The sequence below is a fragment of the Pteronotus mesoamericanus genome, unplaced genomic scaffold, assembly GCF_021234165.1.
Source record: "Pteronotus mesoamericanus isolate MK-2021 breed Mesoamerican mustached bat unplaced genomic scaffold, CSHL_Meso_final contig_130, whole genome shotgun sequence".
NCBI lineage: Eukaryota > Metazoa > Chordata > Mammalia > Chiroptera > Mormoopidae > Pteronotus > Pteronotus mesoamericanus.
The window spans coordinates 23602163-23619955 of record NW_026555060.1 but is presented as its reverse complement, the minus strand read 5'-3'; the positions used below and the strand labels follow the sequence as shown (position 1 = coordinate 23619955).

At 39.5% G+C, this 17793-nt stretch overlaps 1 protein-coding gene and 1 pseudogene across 1 annotated transcript; one reads left to right on the top strand and one right to left on the bottom strand.

Annotated features, from left to right (window-relative positions):
- Positions 1 to 12301: 12301 nt before the first annotated feature.
- On the bottom strand, positions 12302 to 16767 carry MEIG1 (meiosis/spermiogenesis associated 1). Its single transcript, XM_054590648.1, has 2 exons — positions 16622 to 16767; positions 12302 to 12430 (listed from the first exon to the last, which is right to left on the bottom strand). Exons 1-2 carry the CDS (start codon positions 16757 to 16759, stop codon positions 12302 to 12304), a joined length of 267 nt encoding a protein of 88 aa, XP_054446623.1. The 5' UTR covers positions 16760 to 16767.
- Positions 16768 to 17247: 480 nt separating this feature from the next.
- On the top strand, positions 17248 to 17367 carry LOC129087710 (uncharacterized; annotated as a pseudogene).
- The last annotated feature ends 426 nt before the right edge of the window (positions 17368 to 17793 follow it).

The window sequence follows — 17793 nt, the reverse complement described above, 5'->3', positions numbered from 1 at the left end:
CCAACCTCTTCTCTCTACCAAGAGAAAGAATCAAAGGCCAATAAAACCTCCATGCCTAGGGCAGCCAATCTTTAGGGTAGAAGCCTTCTGCCTGAACTTGCTTTTTCTTTACCTTCCCTTTATTTCTAAGGTAAATAGTAGCATTCTAAAACTTTAGAGTGGAAAGTGAGTAGAGAAATCATTTAATACACTATTACAATTGAGTGAAAAAAGACTATGGCAACAAAGAGACCTGGGTTCAAATGCTGACTATACCCCTGTCAGTGTGACACTAGGCGAATGACTCAAGTGCTTTAAAGTCTCAGTGCCCTCATCTGTAAAATGAGGATAATAATAGTGTCTTCCTTACATTTGGATTAATGTATCAAAAATGCTCAGTATTGTTATAGGTAACATCAAGCAAAAATAAATGGTCCTTATTATAACTGATTTGACAGTTGAAAAATTGAGACGCAGAGACATTAAGTTACTGCCCCAAGGTCACTCAGACAGTTAGTGACTAATCAGGAAACAGAACACAAATCCTGTTGATCCTAAAATCCACTTCCCTACTTAGCCCCGTTCCCATAGTCTCAACATCAATATGCAAGTGGACCACTAAGTGGCAGGACGTGGAGAACACACCCAGGAAGCTGTGCATTAAGAGTCAGGGAGAAGAACCTCTTCTCCACTTGGATGTGTAAACTGAATCTCACCTTTTCCTCTTCTCAAATGCACAAGTGCTTCAGCCAAGTCATGGACTGATACGTTCACTTTAAAATCACTACCAATTCAACAGCATATTACAGTGAATGATTACTGATATTTACAATATCTTGCACTAGGAGCAATAGATACTAAATGAGGCTTCTGTGTGAAGCCCCTTTGAGCCTAATAAGGTGACCTTAAAAAGGCAGGGTGTCGGAGCCCCAGGGGTTGGGAAGAACTAGGCTGCACGCAGAATGATGTACCTGGCTGTCCCAGCTTTGTCCACATTTTCTGTGGAGTAGGGAGAGGGTGCAGAATTGCTGGTCTCAGCAACTTGTTGGCCAGTGCCAATGCCAAATTCTGCACCTCTGTGGAGAAAAGTCTCTGATCAGTCTGTACACACGGAAGAGTGACCAGATTCCTTTTTAAGTCTGTTGACTATATTTACTGCCCCAACCCCTATTTGAAGGAAGAGGAAATGGGTAACTGATGTAATCCAAGCACGAGGAGCCTCCTGCCTGGGTTACATTCAGTTACCAGTAAGGGCTTCCATTAACTGAATCTCCAGCTAATATACCAAAAGAAAAGGTACAATATTTCTGAACACTAGCAACTAAACAAGCTACAGGCAAGAAAATTGGACTAGGATGAAGGAAATTTGTTTTTAAAATATGAATGTTTTGGTTTCCTAAATATTTATATATATATATATTTTTTAATCTTAAGGAAGAGCTAGCAAATCCAAGGAAATCTGTTCACTACTGTGCCAGATTTCCAATTTTGTGAGCTGCAAATATTAAGAAAAGAGAAGAAAATAATTAGGAGAGTTCTACCGTTTGTAAAGGATTTTAGCTCTTTATGCCCGAGGAGCTCCTTGAATCCCAGGAAATAATTATGTCTCCGCACTCGGCTGTGAATCTCATGACTGTGCCTAAGAACCCAGTCAGGTCCCTCAACCTACCACGGTCCTTAGAGCGCAGTGCAGGACACTGGCAGTGACTGAAAGACTTGCTTAAATAGAGGAAGATGGTTCACAGAAGGCGGGGGATCTGTCTGGCAGAAACTTTCAGTAGTAATGGCCCAGAACCACCTGGATGACTCATTAGGCTTTCACCGACTTTGTGTGAAAATACGTCCGTCTTAGGCAATGATACAAAGTACAGAGAAAGATGCCTACTTCTAGCAAGGAAGATAGGTAGTCAGCAGTGATATAAATACACTCTCAGTGTTTATAACTGAGGGCTATTATTGAGCTGCAAAGCTTCAATAAGATTAGGCTGAATACCTCCCATTCTTTCCAACTGAAATGCATAAAACCTATAAGACCTATATCTCTGATGTCAGTTTATGTTTGACTAGCACATTTTAAGAAGATTAATGTTACCCAGTGTTCACATTTATTTAATAGGCATTTCCTGAGAGCCCATGATTCTCGGTCATTTTTCAACATTGGAAGTATCTTCATGTAAAAATAAATTGACTCTCCACCAAGAGAAAACCACTAGAGGCATCATTTGATTGGGGTCCCAGAGGAGAGAAGAGAGGGAAATCAAGGAGAGGCAATCTTCAAGAGGCAATGGCTTAGATATTTCCAGAACTGAAGCATGATACCAGTACAAAGATAAAAGATGCCCAGTGAATTCCAAGAAGAATAGTTTAAAAAGAAAGAAATCTACATATAAATGCATTATAATAGAACTGCAAAACAGAAAAAGAAAGACAAAAAAATATTCAAAGCAGCCAGGTGGTGAGGAAGTGGGAATGGACTCTTATCTCGGAAGGAATAGCAATTAGACAGACAGAAACGTAGAAAGCTAGAAGAGAGTATAATGGTAACTTCAAGTGTTAAAAAGGAAAATTGCTAAATTTGAATTCTCACAACAACTTTTTTTAAAATCCTCACTCGAAGGTTTTAAAACAATTGATTTTAGAGAGAGAGAGAGAAACATCCATGTGAGAGGGAAACATCTATCGGTTGACTCCCCTATGCCCCTGACCAGAGACGGAACCTGTAGCCTCTTGGTGTACAGGACAATGCTCCAACCAAATGACCCACCTAGTCAGCTTTCAGAACAACTTCTAAGGCACAGGGTAAACTAAAGACATTTTCAAACAAGTAGAAACAAAGCTTGTCACCAGAAGATACTGTCTAAATAAAATTTTAAACAAAATACTTTGGGCAGAAAGTAAATGATCCCAGAGGGCAGATTGGAGATGGCAGAAGGAATGAAAAATGAAGACAGTGGTAAATATTTGAGCAAGTGTAAATGGACATTGCTTGCATAAAATAGTAATGTCTCGTAGGCCTTAAAATATACATAGAATTCAAATACCAGACAAAATAACATATGCTAGGAGAGAGTAAAGGAAGATCCTTATATAATTATCTTAGAGATTTTATTAAAGGTAGGCTTTAATAAATATGCATGCTCTAATTTGTAAGGCAAGTCCTTGAAAGAACAGAAACATACTATAAGTCACCCAAACTGGAGGAGGGCACAGAGGAGACAGTCTCTAAAAGGTGAGTTGCCCCCTGAGAGCAAGAAGGGCAAGGTGACCTGGAGCAAGGCAGAAAAAACAGCGTGTTGCATCACCCAGAGGGGCGGGAGTGTGCACTCCCAGAGGAAACAAACAGGGTCTCTGTACCAGAGAGCGGAGCATGGGTGAGCAGGTGGTGAGAGAGAAAGCGAGGCATAAGTAGGAGATAGGTATCGAATGGCCTTGCAAGCAAGAGGATCAAACTTGATCTTAACAATGAAGTCATCGTAAGATCTTGGACTTGACCTCAAGAATGATGAGAATCCATTGAAAGGTACAATGACCAGAGTTGCCTTTCAGAATGATGGCTTGGGCTACGCGGTCAAGAGAGACAAAGAGCAAGTTAGGAGGCTGCTGTAATGATCTAGGACGGAAAAGAGGGTGGCCCGGCCAAATCCTAAAATGGGCAAAAACTTACCAAACACTTACTAAGGGCCAGGTGTTGCTTTAGGCTTTTAAGATGTATTCAGCCTTTTATTTTTTACAATTAGGTAAGCTGTCTGCACAAAAATGATGAAAGTGTTATTATTATCTACATTTTGAAGACAAAAGGAACTTTGGCACAGAGAGGTAAGTGACAGACTAAAAGGCACATGGTGACAGGGAGCAGATCCGAACAGTCTGGCTCCAGCAGGAGTCTGTCCTCTTAAGCCTGAATACATTCCATCCTTGTGCTAAGGGGCTGAAGAAGGGGCTAGGTTCCTCAGGTACTTTAGTCCCCGGAGTCTATAAGCTTTGGCAAATTAATAGAAATGGGAGAAGGAAGAGCCAGATTGAGTCCCAGCTTCTGGCTTGGGCAGCTGGAGATGTATTTACTGAAACAGGAACTACACGGGGAGTCGTGGATTTGGGGGAAAGGTGATGTGTTTGGTTTGGGATGTGTTAAAGTTGAAGCACCTGTGAGGCCTTCAAAGGGAGACTCTCAGAAAGTGGCCATGGGGACTTCATCTAAGGAGCACATCTGGGAAAAGATTTCAGGGTGGTCTTCATCAAGGGGAGGGTGGAGCTAAAGGACAGAATGAAAAGGCCTGGGAGAGAAGAGAGACCAGGTTCTGAACTGGGGGTTGGGTCAGAGACTCTGCCAAAAATCGACATACACTGCAGACGTTCTTCCTAGAAGAAACGCCCGTGCCTATTTGGGTTGGTGCTTAGTGTCGCTTTGCAGGGTGGAGGTTCTGAACCCTCTTCCTCAAAATTCACCTGTGGACTCACTGCGTGGTGGATTTCAGATTAAGAGTGACAAGAAAACAGGCTAGGACAGAGGCTCAGGAATCGTGCGTATTTAAACAGGAGGCAGCAAAAGAAGCTGCCATGAGGCTTGGACGGGGAGACCAGGGAAGTAGGGGGAAGAGTGCAAACTGGGCCTCTTCGGAAGAGGCGGCTGCCCTTTGCAGCCTCATGCGCCAGCACCGTCACCGTAGGAGGGTGCTGGGCGAGTGTCTCAGAAGGCATCTACAAATGTAACTTATAGGGAGCAAGAGATACACCGATCAGTTGCCTCTCCCACACCCCCGACTGGGGACCTGGCCTGCAACCCAGGCATGTGCCCTGACCAGGAATCAAACTGGCATTCAATCCACTGAGTCACAACAGCCAGGGTGACCCCAGCTTTTTAACAATTAGTACTTCACTTTGGAAAACTGACCCTGAAGTCTGAGACAAGCTGGGATGTCAGCCAAGGCCACAGTGGTGCCCAGCATACGCTCCCAATGTGATAACTCATTAGTTCATCATGGAGCACAGCTGTAAGACTAAGACTGCGGGGCCACAATCTACTTCTGCCTCTGCACACTCTGGGTTGGGCTAATCTTCCCTCCCCACTGTTAGACCTCAGTACAGCCCTGCCCTTCCCCCGTCACTGCATTCCCTTGGGAGTTCCTTTCTTGACCATCAGAGAAATTCTAACATTGAACTGCAAAAAATATGGAGTCTTCCCTTTCCTCCTAGGGAGCTCCTTGGATTGTATAAAAATTTCAACCCCTCTTTTTCTGCTAGCAGTTATACATACTAAGGATTAATTGGGAGGGGCACCCTTGCTTGAGTTATGAAAGGTCTATACTGTCCTTAGGACCATGGGTGTCTGTCTGCCTCCAACTGACTTCAGAGGTTGGGGACGTTAAGGTTCTCATCAAACAGCCAGCTGGCTCCCATCTCAAGGACCTCTTCCTCAAGTTCCATCTTGCTATCTGTGTGTGTGTGCGTCCTTCTCTGTGTCTCTCCCTCTCGTTCTCCTCTCTGTATCTCCTCCTCCTTCTCTCTCTCTTCCTTTTTCCCTCCCTCCCTTTTTTCCTCATTCCCTACCCCTTTGTTACTATACATATGCTAATAATGATAAAGAATCAGTCATACTTATATGCCTAGATTTGAAGTCATAAAAGGATTTGACCTTTATCGTCACCCTTAACCTTGATTAAATTTGCTCAGAAATCCAAATTTATAAACCTTAAAAATTAAAAAAACTACTGATTTCTAGCAATATTCCTGCTACATATATAATATCACAGTAAGTAAAAATGCCAGGTGAGTTCAATACTTTCCTTCCTTGATAGATGTAGGAATGAAGGAAGCTGTTTTTCACAAGAGATAGAAATGAAGGGCAAGATTTAGTTGACACTTCTCTGAATTTAAGAACATGTTGATTTCCATGCCCTCTCAGAACCACTTCAGAAGTCACTTCCTGTGCCAGAAATGGCAGTTTTGAGAAATCTTGTACATCTAGCACGTTGAATAGCAAGTCACAAAATTCTCTGTGGGGTGGTTTTCATTTTGTGTGTTTTCTTTGTGCCTGGTCAAGAAGTCCGGTGCAAGGACACTCACAAACTGCCTCTTACCTTCAGAGCAATAAGGCCATAGAACGAAGATGCTGGGTAGCTGTCAGCAAAGGGTCTCCAGATGGCTCTGTTGGAGGATTTTCATTAGTGGCAACAGTTTTCATTCTTGTTTTATAGATTATGTGCAATAATAAAAGGAAGTTTGGTAAATTGCCAAAAATCATTCTATAAAAAAACATAAGAAAACAAAATTAATTAAGCATTATTAAAATACATTTTAATACATTAAAATACATTTCCTCCATACAAAATGTCTAGTGAGCTACAGTTTAGTCTGACTAAACTATTCTAAACTTTAGAATAAATAGAAAGGCTATAGTGAGGGCTTTGAGCCCAAGATGTCTGGGTCCATAGCCTGGCTCTAACGTTAAGCCAGTGCTGTGACCTGGAGCCAGTCGCGGAACCCCTAGTAAGTTACTGTGCGAATCTGCGAGTCTCAAATTTTACCTATAGTCCTTTTGATTAGAAATAAATATTCCAATAATACATTTTGTGTTTGGGCATGGAACCATAGGTGATTTTTAATTTTTCTACTCAGGATAATTTCCTAAATATTCTTTAATAAGGGTGTATCATTTTCAAATGAAAAAATAAAAGACAGTTATCAAATGTTTTCATTTTGGAATCTACTTGGATTCCATTTTCCAATATACCCAGTGTTTTCTGGTAATTAATTATTCCAGAATAATTAATTAAAAGTTTAATTAAATTAAAGTTTTTTAATTTAATTTAATTTAAATTAAATTAAGTTTAATTAATTAAAGTTTTAATAATGTAATCACATTTTGTTAGTCATCAGTGATATTATTACTTGTCAGTATTCCTAGTATTCATTCATCTATCCACCCATCCATGCTAGAACTACCGCGCTAAGAGATGCAGACAGATATATATGCTGTAGTTTTCTGCCTCCACGAACTCATAGCCTTGTGGTGGGGAGGGGGCAAGGAACATAAGAAAACAGATTTTTACAACAGAGTGTGGTAAGTACTGAAATAAAGTGCTGTGAGCACATGTAAGGGGGCGGACTTGGAGAAACTGAGGAAAGTCTTCCTCTAAGGTAACTCCACGTTAAGCAAAGAACCTGGCCAGGAAAAGAACAGAGTGTTTGTGGAAAGTGGCAACCAGCCCAGTGAGAAAGGTAGTGAGAGAAAGCCAGACGGTGTAAGAATCTGAAATGCTTACAGCATCTGGGTGTGAGGGTGAGCAGCTCTCAGAAAAGAGACCCAAGGGAAAAACAGTGACAAGGCCACGAAGAACGACACAAGACATCTGGATGGCATTTAAGCTTCATTTTAAGAATAATGGGGTCTTCTGAAGAGTGTTTTCAGTGGGTCAAATTTCAGAATTGCACTTTGGAAAGCTCGCCCCGGCTGCAATGAGGGTAATGGATTGGAAGGGAAAGGAGTGGAGGCTGGGAACACCACTGTGACCATTACTGTGGCTGTGCAGGAAGGAAGAGATGCAGCCTGGCCTGTGGTGGCAACAGTGGAGAGGGAGGCTCTAGGGAGCGTGGAGAGATAGATACCCACGTCCAGGACCCGGGGGACAAGGAAGAGTACAGAGTCCAAATTGATTCAGGGCTTGGGCAACTGAATGTTTCGGAGGTGAAAGAAGAAAGAGATTTGAGGTAACATTCAAACGATGCATTAACAAGCCCTTAAGGAGCTACTCATACCAAAGCAAAAGAACGCGACCTTGTTTTTGATTCCTTTTCTTTTTCCTTTTTAAAAAGATTTTTATTTATTTATTTTTAGAGAGATGGGGAGGGAGGGAGAAAGAGAGGGAGAGAAACATTAATGTGTGGTTGCCTCCTGTGGGCCCACCATTACCTATTATCACAGCATCCTGCAGAGTGGTGTCACTGCCTTTAAAAGAATCCTCTATACTCCGCCTTTTTTTCCTTCCATCCTCCCTAGCTCCTGGCAACCACTAATTCTTTTACTGACTGTATAGTTTTGCTACGGCTTCCTTCACTTAGTAATATGCATCTATGTTTCCTCCATGTCTTTTCATGATTTGATACTTCATTTTTTTTTTCTTACCTTACCACTACAGTTGACATACAATGTTATATTAGTTTCAGGTGTACAACATATTGCTTAGACATTTCTATGGCTTATGAAGTGATCACCCTGATAAGTCTAGTACCCCCCCAACACCTTACCGATTTATTACAGTGTTACTGACTATATACCCTATGCTATACTTTACCTCCCCATGACTGCTTTTAAAACTGGCAATGTGCACTTTTCTTTGCAGTCCGGCGCTCAGTCCACTGAGCCACACCAGCCAGGGCTACGATGTGTACTTTTCAATCCCTTCACCTTTTTCATCAGTTTCCCCCAATCCCACTCCCATCTGGCAACCATCCAACTTTTCTCTGTTTCTATGAGTTTGTTTCTGTTTTGCTTGTTCATTTATTTTGTTTATTACTCCACATATTAGTGAAGTCATATGGTATTTGTCTTTCTCTGTTGGACTTATTTCACTTAGCATAATGCCCTCTAGGTCCATCCATATTGTCACAAATGGCAAGATTTCATTCTTTTTTATGGCTGAGTAATATTTCATTGTATATATGTACTATAACTTTATTCACTAGTCTATTGATGGACACTTAGGTTGCTTCCGTATCTCTGCTATTGCAAATAATGCTGCGGTGAACTCAGGAGTACATAAACCTTTGTCAATTAGTGTTTTGGATTTCTTCAGATAACTACCCAGAAGGGGACTGATGGGCCGTATGATAGTTCTATTTCTAATCTTTTGAGGAACCTCCATATTTCTTTCCACAGTGGCTGTACCAACTTACATTCCCACCAACAGTGCATTAGGGTTCCCTTTTCTCCACATTCTTGCCAACACTTGTTTGCTGATTTATTGACAAGTGTGAGGTCATATCTCACTGTGGGTTTAATTTGCAATTCCCTGATGATTAGTGATGTTGAGCACCTTTTCATATGTTTCTTGACCATCTGTATGTCCTCTTTGGAGTAATGTCTATGCAGGACCTCTGCCCATTTTTTAAATCAAATTGTTGGGGTTTTTTTTGTTTTTGTTTTTTGGTGTTGTGTGAATTCCTTATATATTTTGGAGAGTAACCTGTTTTAGGATGTATTATTGGTGAGTATCTTCTCCCGTTCAGTAGGTTGTCTTTTGTTTTGTTGATGGTTTCCTTTACTGTTCAAAATCTCTTTAGTTTGACATAGTCCTATGTTTCTTTTTTCTTTGGTTCCCTTGCCCAAGAAGACATATCCAAAAATACATATCAATGTATATTACTAAGAGTTTTGTCATAGAGTTTACTGCCTATGTTTTCTTCTCAGAGTTTTATATTGTCTAGTCTTACATTTAAGTCTTTAATCCATTTTGAGTTTATTCTTATAGGTGTTGTAAGAAAGTGATTCAGTTTCATCTTTTTGCATGTGTCTTCCAGTTTCTCCAACACCATTTATTAAAGAAATTGCCTTTCTCCCATTGTATATTCTTGCCTCCTTTGCCATTGATTAATTGACGATATTGACATGGGTTCCTATTCTTTTTCACTGATGTATAACTTTGTTTTTATGCCAGTACTATGCTGTTTTGATTACTATAGCCTTGTAGGATAGTTTGATATCAGGTTTTCCTCAAATTTTGTTTTCCTCCAACTTTTGTCTTCCTCAAGGTTGTTTTGGCTAATTTGGGATCTTTTGTGTTTCCACATAAATTTTAGAATTGTTTATTCTAGTTCTGTGAAAAATACCATTTTGGTAAGGATTCCATTTAATCTGCTTTGGGTGGTATGTATATTTAAACAATGTTCATCCTTCCTATCCATGAGCACAGTATATGCTTCCATTTATTTGCATCTTCAATTTCTTTCTTCAATGTCTTATGTTTTTCTGAGTACAGGTCTTTTTACCTCCTTGGTTAAATTTATTTCTAGGTATTTTATTCTTTTTTTAATTTCTCATTCAAGGGCATGTTTACTGATTTTAGAGAGAAGGAAGGAAAGGAGGAAGAGGGAGAGAAACATCGATGCAAGAGAGAAACATTAAGCGATTGCCTCTCATATTGCACCCAAACAGGGACCAAACCCACAACCTAGGCATGTGCCCTGACCAGGAATTAAACCCATGACACTCAGTTTATGGATGATGCGCGAACCAAGTTAACCATATAGGGCAGGGTCTAGGTATTTTATTCTTTTTGTTGCAACTGTAAATGTGATTGTTTTCTTAATTTTTCTCTGATAGCTGATTATTGGTGTATATAAATTCAATTGATTTCTGGATATCAAATCTTTATTCTGCTACTCTACTGTATTCATGTATTCGTTCAAATAGATTATATGGTGGAATCTTTAGGCTACTCTGTATATAAAATCATGTCATCTGCAAATACTGATGAGTTTTACATCTTCCTTTCTAATACGGATGCCTTTTATATTTTTTTCTTTTCTGATTGTTGTGGCTAGGACTTCCAGTACTATGCTGAATAAGAGAGGTGAAAGTGGGCATGATATAATTACAGAGAACATTCCAGGTAAAAACTGCATGGCCAACTTCCTCAGAATGGATCTTATCTGTAATAAATTGTTGTCCATGGTCAAAAATGGCAGACCGTGATTCAAGCTCATGTTCATTCCAAAACTATAGAGGGTTGTCTGCTTCATCTGTGTATGTTTCCTACTGCTGTTGTAAAAAATTACTACAATCTGAATAGTGTAAAACGACATGAATTTATTCTCTGTTAGTTCTGGAGGCCCGAAATCTGAAAAACAAGGTATTGTTGGGGCTGCCTTCCTTCTCATGACTTGGGGTGGGGGGCGGGTGGGGAATCCATTTTCCTGTGTTTTCCAGCTCGTCGAGGCTGGATGCATCCTTTGGTACTTAGTTCCTTCCTTACATCCCTCAGACCTCTGATTCCATCACCAATGGAAGGGATTACATTGGCCCCACCCAGATATTCTAGGATAGTTTCCCCCTCTCAGGTTCTTTAACTTAATTATATCTGCAAAGTTTGTTCTGCCATGTTAAGGAACCACATACACAGGTTCCTGGGGTAAGGATATGGATGTCTTTGGAGATGATCCCAAGGGACACTGGAGAAGGCATAGAAGAGGTGTGCCGATTTGTTTATTTTTTTCTAATGATGGGTTTGTTCAGAGAGAAAAAGTGCTGAAGCAGAACAATTTTGAATTGGGAAAACTAACCTTCACATGGCTATAGTCCTGGAGTCAAAGTTGAACTAATTGGTGGATATGTGTCCTCTCCCAAAAACAAATCTATGAAAGGTCATAACTTGTAAATGGTAACAACTTAAGAAAGTCTTATCACTGACAAAAAGTTAAGTAAAAAGGATATATTTTACTCATTTAATCTCAAAGCACTCAAGAGTCAATAATTTGGAGGGAGACTCTTCAAGTCTTACAGGTTAATTTTTGCCTTCCTCATTCATTAGCACTTAAGCTGTTTTTGCAGCAATTCTGGGCAGCACTGGAGCATAAGTTGTCTAGGTGGGGGACCCAGAAGCCAACCCTGGGATAAGACATCAAGTATAAGGAGGTGATTCAGGAGTATAAGAACCCCTGGCAGGCATGGGGGAACTAACAGGGCACAGAGACAACCAATGATTGATGTTACCAGGTCAGATACAGCTTCAGGTGACTGAGCTTAGTTCTTCTGGGGAAACTGGGTACCAGTGTAAACATACCCCTGAGGTGGATTCCTCCCAAGGCGCCAGGTTGCTGGGCATTTATCTACCTCCTCCCCATTGGTTGGTCATTAGCTGAAGACTGCTCCCAGGGGCCATCATCCCTTGGCATTACTCAGCAAGAGGCAAAGGACTCCCAAGGCAAGAGAAAGCACCCAGGCTGCAAAATACAGACCTGACTGTTCAAAGTGATGGGCTGGTAAAGTGGTAAAGGCTGAGGGATGTGCAGGTAGAGCAGTAGCGTATACAACATGACCAGCAGAAGGGTTTCCAGTGGAGCTTTTTCCTGTGCATGATGGTTATTTTACTACAGTTAAAAGAATCAAAAGATCAGGACCAGGACAGGTATGACTTTAATGCTTCTGCTGTTATATTTTAGAATAGAACAGGATGGTTAATAGCTACCAAGTTTCATGGCTTCTTGTGTTTCAGAACATTCCATTGAAGTCTGTATCTTGAATTATTTTGTAAAATGACATTTCCATGATGTAGAATTAACAATGAAATCTTAAAAGATAATGCCAAGTAACGCAAAGAACAAAGGCCTAGTAAGCATAAATTTTCACTTTGTGGACTTCCTTGTCCTCACATTCCCTCTGTTTGTTGTAGTAATAGAAAGTATTGTCTCTTCTCTGGAGTTTCTTCACATATCCAGTCTCTGGCCAACGATCAATCTACATGTCAAAAACCAAAATACAAACATTGTCACGTGGTTTTATTTTATATAATATTTTATTACCAAATAGTTAAAAGTATAACTCACATCAAAAATTAACGTATGAAATTAAAATACTTGAGCTCTTAGAGACTGGGTGTATTATACATATACTCAAACACAACTTCTTAAGTTGCATCCTCTTATGGCAAAACAACTAATTCAGTGCTTCTCTCTAAATTCCAAATTTTAGATTTAAATTTCTACTCAGTGGCCAAGATACTCTAAACTTTACTCTCATTTACAATACTCTAAACTTTATTCTTAAAACACTTTAAACTCTATTCTTATGTTTACAGATGATTTCAAATGTTTTTACTTCCTGACTTCTAGAAGTAATATCCCAGAAGGAATAGTGCTAACCCCAGACTCCATTCTGAAAGCACCTGTAGCTGACTGTTGAGGTGCAAGAGTGACTAAAGGAAGCAGCTAGACTTGATATATCTAAGGGACATATGTATTTTCTCACATCTATATTTCAAGTTGATCTTGAAATTCAATTTTTAGCCCTGGCTGGTGTGGCTCATTTGATTGAGTGTTGGCCTGCAAGCCAAAGGGTCTTTGGTTTGATTCCCAATCAGGGCACATGCCTGGGTTGTGGTCCAGGTCCCCAGTGAGGGGTACTCAAGAGGCAACCACACATTCATATTTCTCTCCCTCTCCTTCTCCCTCCTTCCTCTCTCTCTAAAAATAAATAAATAAATAAATAAATAAATAAATAAATAAATCAAATCTTAAAAAAACCCCTCAATTTTTAGTAGAAATTTAAAGTCATGAATATAGTCCTCAGCAAACTTTTCTTACTTCCCCCCCATTATTCTATCTTATACATCTTATTGGTTGGATTATGTTATTGTTTGGCCTAATCTAGTTTGGACACTATTCTCCCATTCCTCTGCAGATTCATGTTATGACCTCTTAATCACGTCAGTGCATTCTTGGATTTTTTTCCCCCTGGATTCTGTGAGATGTACTCTCATTGTCAATAACCTGTTATTCAAGTTTCACTGTCTAGAAAAACCAAATCCTGTTCATCAACAACACCCATACAGGCACCATCATTTGTCATAGCCCCCTCTTATAAATCATAATTTTCAAGGGAAATATTAATATAAAGGAATACACATTCTTTATTTCCAACAGCTGATTTCCATTTTCTTCTGTTGTCTCATTTATTTAGGAATCAGCAAAAGTAGGTGGCAGCATATCTGATAAACCCTGGCAGGCCCTCTGATACGCAGGAAAAAAAAGTCATGAATTCTCTCACATATCAAACCTGCCTTTTGTAGCTTCTATTGCCCTCAGCAAAGAAAGGAAGGTGTTCTTAAGGCACCATTATAGCTCTCTTCCTCTTGTGGCCAGTAGCAGATTCTTTTTCATTTCCTAGGATCTTGAACACCATCTCGTGCAGTGAAGATACCGTACGTACACAGCTGCTTCTACAGAACATCCATAGCCACTTCCTATGGGACAGAGCCTCCAAACAGCTATATTGGTTCTGCACTCAACATCTTTGCTCTTTCATAATTTTTTTCATCTTAGTGTTTCACTTAATCACTCTCATTCAATTTAGGAATACTTCACCCCGAGAGACTATAGACATGAGTGGTATGGTCCTCAAATCCAATTCCCTTGAGGTGGGGAGAGCAGTAGCACTAATATTGCCCATAAGGGTGAGTGCCTCAGGTCAGGACAAAGAACTTCAGTCACACCCTTCAGATGGCTGGTTTGTGACACTCAAGACAAGTCTCCAGTGAGCACCCTCCCCATTCTTTAAAGCCCACTGCAAATGCCTCCGGGGGCACAAAGCCTTTTCAAAGGATGATCCCAAAGGAAGTGATATTTATCTTCTTCTGAATTTCTGTGCTTTTTTTTTTTAAGGCCTATATCTTGGCTTATTTAAGGTGTTCTTGTCATTAGTAATCTTCTTCAAGATATAAGAATAATAATTATCATTCATTAAACACTTTCTGTTCATTCACTCAACAAATTATCACTGAGCACTACAGTGTCAGGCACTTCAAACACATTTTCATTTCATTGCTGTGACAATTGTCTGATGGCGGCACTGCCATGCCCATGTTGCAGTTGAGCTCAGTGAAGGTAAGAACCTTGTTTGGGATTACGCCACTAGCGAGGGTCAGAGCCAGGTTGCAACCCTTGGACAAACTGATTGCAAATCCTGTACTCTTCCTACCGGCCCACTAAAGTTCTTGAGATAAGGCATGTGCTTATATTTTTTATTTCCTAAAGCACTTTGCATAGAAATTTGCACATGTTAGGTGCCTAATAAACATATACTACTGAGGTGAAATGCAGAACCTCTCCATAACTGCCAAGTTATACAGTGAATAAGGTTGTTCTTTCTTTCATCACACACACACACACACACACACACACACACACACACACACACACACACCCTTCTTAGGTTGTTTTTGGGGCTTCCACTTTAAGAATGTTCTTATTGTCCTCTTAAATCTGATTTTACCTCAATTGCAACAGTACTGTGTGTGGAGGTGGAGGTGCAGCTGTGCTTATATGATCACATTGTCTTTATGATCCTGGATCTTATATATCTTTTAGGGGCATCCCAATTTAAGGCAACGTATGAAGTTTATTTCTGAACAACACTAAAATGTTCATGCTTGTGTTTTTTCTGTTTCAAAGTCACAGATGAAACAATAATGAAGAATACCTTTTGGTAATGGGGACAGAGAAAAATGTTAGATGTCAGAAGATTAGTGCAGTTGGCCCCCTCCATCTGTGGGTTTTGGATCTGTGGATTCAACCAACTGCTCACTGAAAATATTTGAAAAAAAGAAATCTCAAAATGTTCCAAAAAGCAAAATTTGTATTTGCCATATGCCAAGCACTATACTCAATCCACACAAATAAAGTGATATATAGGTATACCCTGCTATAGCCTATCTGAAAATATAGGTCATATGCAAATAGTATGCCATTTTATATAGGGACATCCATGAGTTTTTGGTATCAGGAAGGGTCCTGAAACCAATCCCCTGGGACACAGAGGGATGACTATATATGAAAATTATAGTCATCAAACCTTCATTTAATCTGTGTTTATAACTTCTTTCCTCACCAGTCCTACTAATATCTGTCAAATTGATGTCCATTAAAGAGTCTGTCACATTTTAGCTCTGTAATGCCTCCAATCCCTTCTCCTATCTACTTTTAAAGGAAGTATTAAGTAGAGACCAAAGAATAGATTGAAGGAAGAAAATATAGAGATCTGAAAAATCCACATGTGAATTAATCTCAAAAAAATGGAGAGTAGCCCTGGCCAGTGTTGGTTGTAGGGTCATTCCACAAACTAAAAGGTCACATTTCAATTTCCAGTCATGGCAAAAGCCTACATTGTGGATTTAGTCCCTGCTAGGGATGCCTACAAGAGGCAACCAATTGATGTTTCTCTCACACATTCATGTTTCTTTCCCTCTTTCTTTCCTTCTCTTCCCTTCTCTCTAAAAATCAATAAGCATGTCCTCAGGTGAGGATTTTTGAAAAATGAGAGTAAATACTAAATAAATAAGTTAATAACACATTTTGTTATTAACCCCAAATCTGAGCATTAAAACATATTTATGAATACTATATTTATATCATACTCTGTAATATTCTTAAAAACTCTGTCTCCTACTATCTTGTAGAATAAATGAATTTTTTACAAATCTCACTATAAATTGGTGCCGTGTCTAGATTCTGATCTAGTCTTTGCAAAGTGAAGTCATGTCTCTAATCTCTCAAGAAAGCCTGGGAAGCACAACCAAAGTCAGGAGTTGTCCTGCAATAATTTTTTTTGTCATCTATAATCACCATAACAAAGAGAATTTAACCCCTTTACAATCTGTGGTCAAAATTTAAAAGAAACTGGCATTTAGCAGAGCATAGTAGTTCAATAAAAGCTAGAAAATCCTTGGTATTTGCATGCTGAGGAACCACCTCTTTCCCCAGTCTGCCTAAAAGTCACTCTTCCGGGCTGAGTCTCCTTTTCAATAAAATGAGAGAATTGGAAAAGAATTCCTTTTCAGTTATCCTCTGGTTCTTTGTTTTGTTTTGTTTTTCATACTTTTCACCATCTAACAAACTCATTTTGAGTTCAGGTTTGTAGAGGCATAAAACTTACCATAGAAACTTGTTTCACTTGTTTATATTCAATTTCATCCCGATATCCTGCTTGTTGAAATCTGTATAGATTTTCTATCTCTTCTGACCATTTTTTGGCACGACTTACTGATTTTGGTTTCACGTCAGAGCTCGCCATGGCTGCAAAGGTCTTATTATCGATTAATTCTGAAATATGCTAAAACAAAATTAATAGATGATGTAACAATGACAGTTTGGAAGTTCCTTTAAGAATAAATAAAATTAGCACTTAAAAATAATTAAGAGAGTTGAGAATCCCAGACAACAGTATGGTGACTGCCAGAGGGAAAGCAGGCTAGGGAGAGGCGGAAGAGGGTAAAGGGGAGATAAATGGTGACTGAAGGAGACTTGACTTTGGGTGGTGAATGCATGATGCAATGTACAGATGATGTGTTATAGAATTGTACATTTGAAATCTGTCTAATTTATTAACTAATGTCACCCCAATAAATTCTATAAAAATTAAAAATATATATATATTAAATTGTAAACACTTAATTTCAAGATTGAGAAGGATTCATTCTCTATTTTGGAAGTAAAAGAAAATAAACCCTGAAAGATACATATTTCTTCACCAAACAAAATTTCACTGAGAGTTATGGAGTAGTCTATGGCCATACCACCCTGAATGGGCCCGATCTCATCTGATCTCGGAAGCTAAGCAGGGCCGGGCCTGGTCAGTACTTGGATGTGAGACCACCTGGGATAGTTAGGGAGTAATGTCCTAAAGGTTAGATACTAGTCCTGGTGTTTCAGGTAAATGTTCACACATCTGAAATCGCACATTTATAACTGCTCAATAGATTGTTGAAATATCTCTCCACCGTTCCATTTGATTATATTCAAAACTGCATCTCTCTTATTTTTCCCTAAACAGAAAATGTGCGATTAGCCTTCTAACTGTCATCTCCTTTTGCTGGGAAGCAGTGGTTTCCTTTTTTCCATTTTTTAACTGGTTGGAGGCATCCTACAATTCAGTTTCTCAGGTCCCTGGGCCCTGCTCTTGTGATAACCCCATGCCAGAAAGTATATGGCTGACGTGATACTAAAATCACTGATTTTCAAATGATGTAGGAGGTGATCAATGCTCTTTGAAATTCAAATATTCAACTCTAGTTCATGTAATTGTCTATTTGCCAAATTTCTATAACC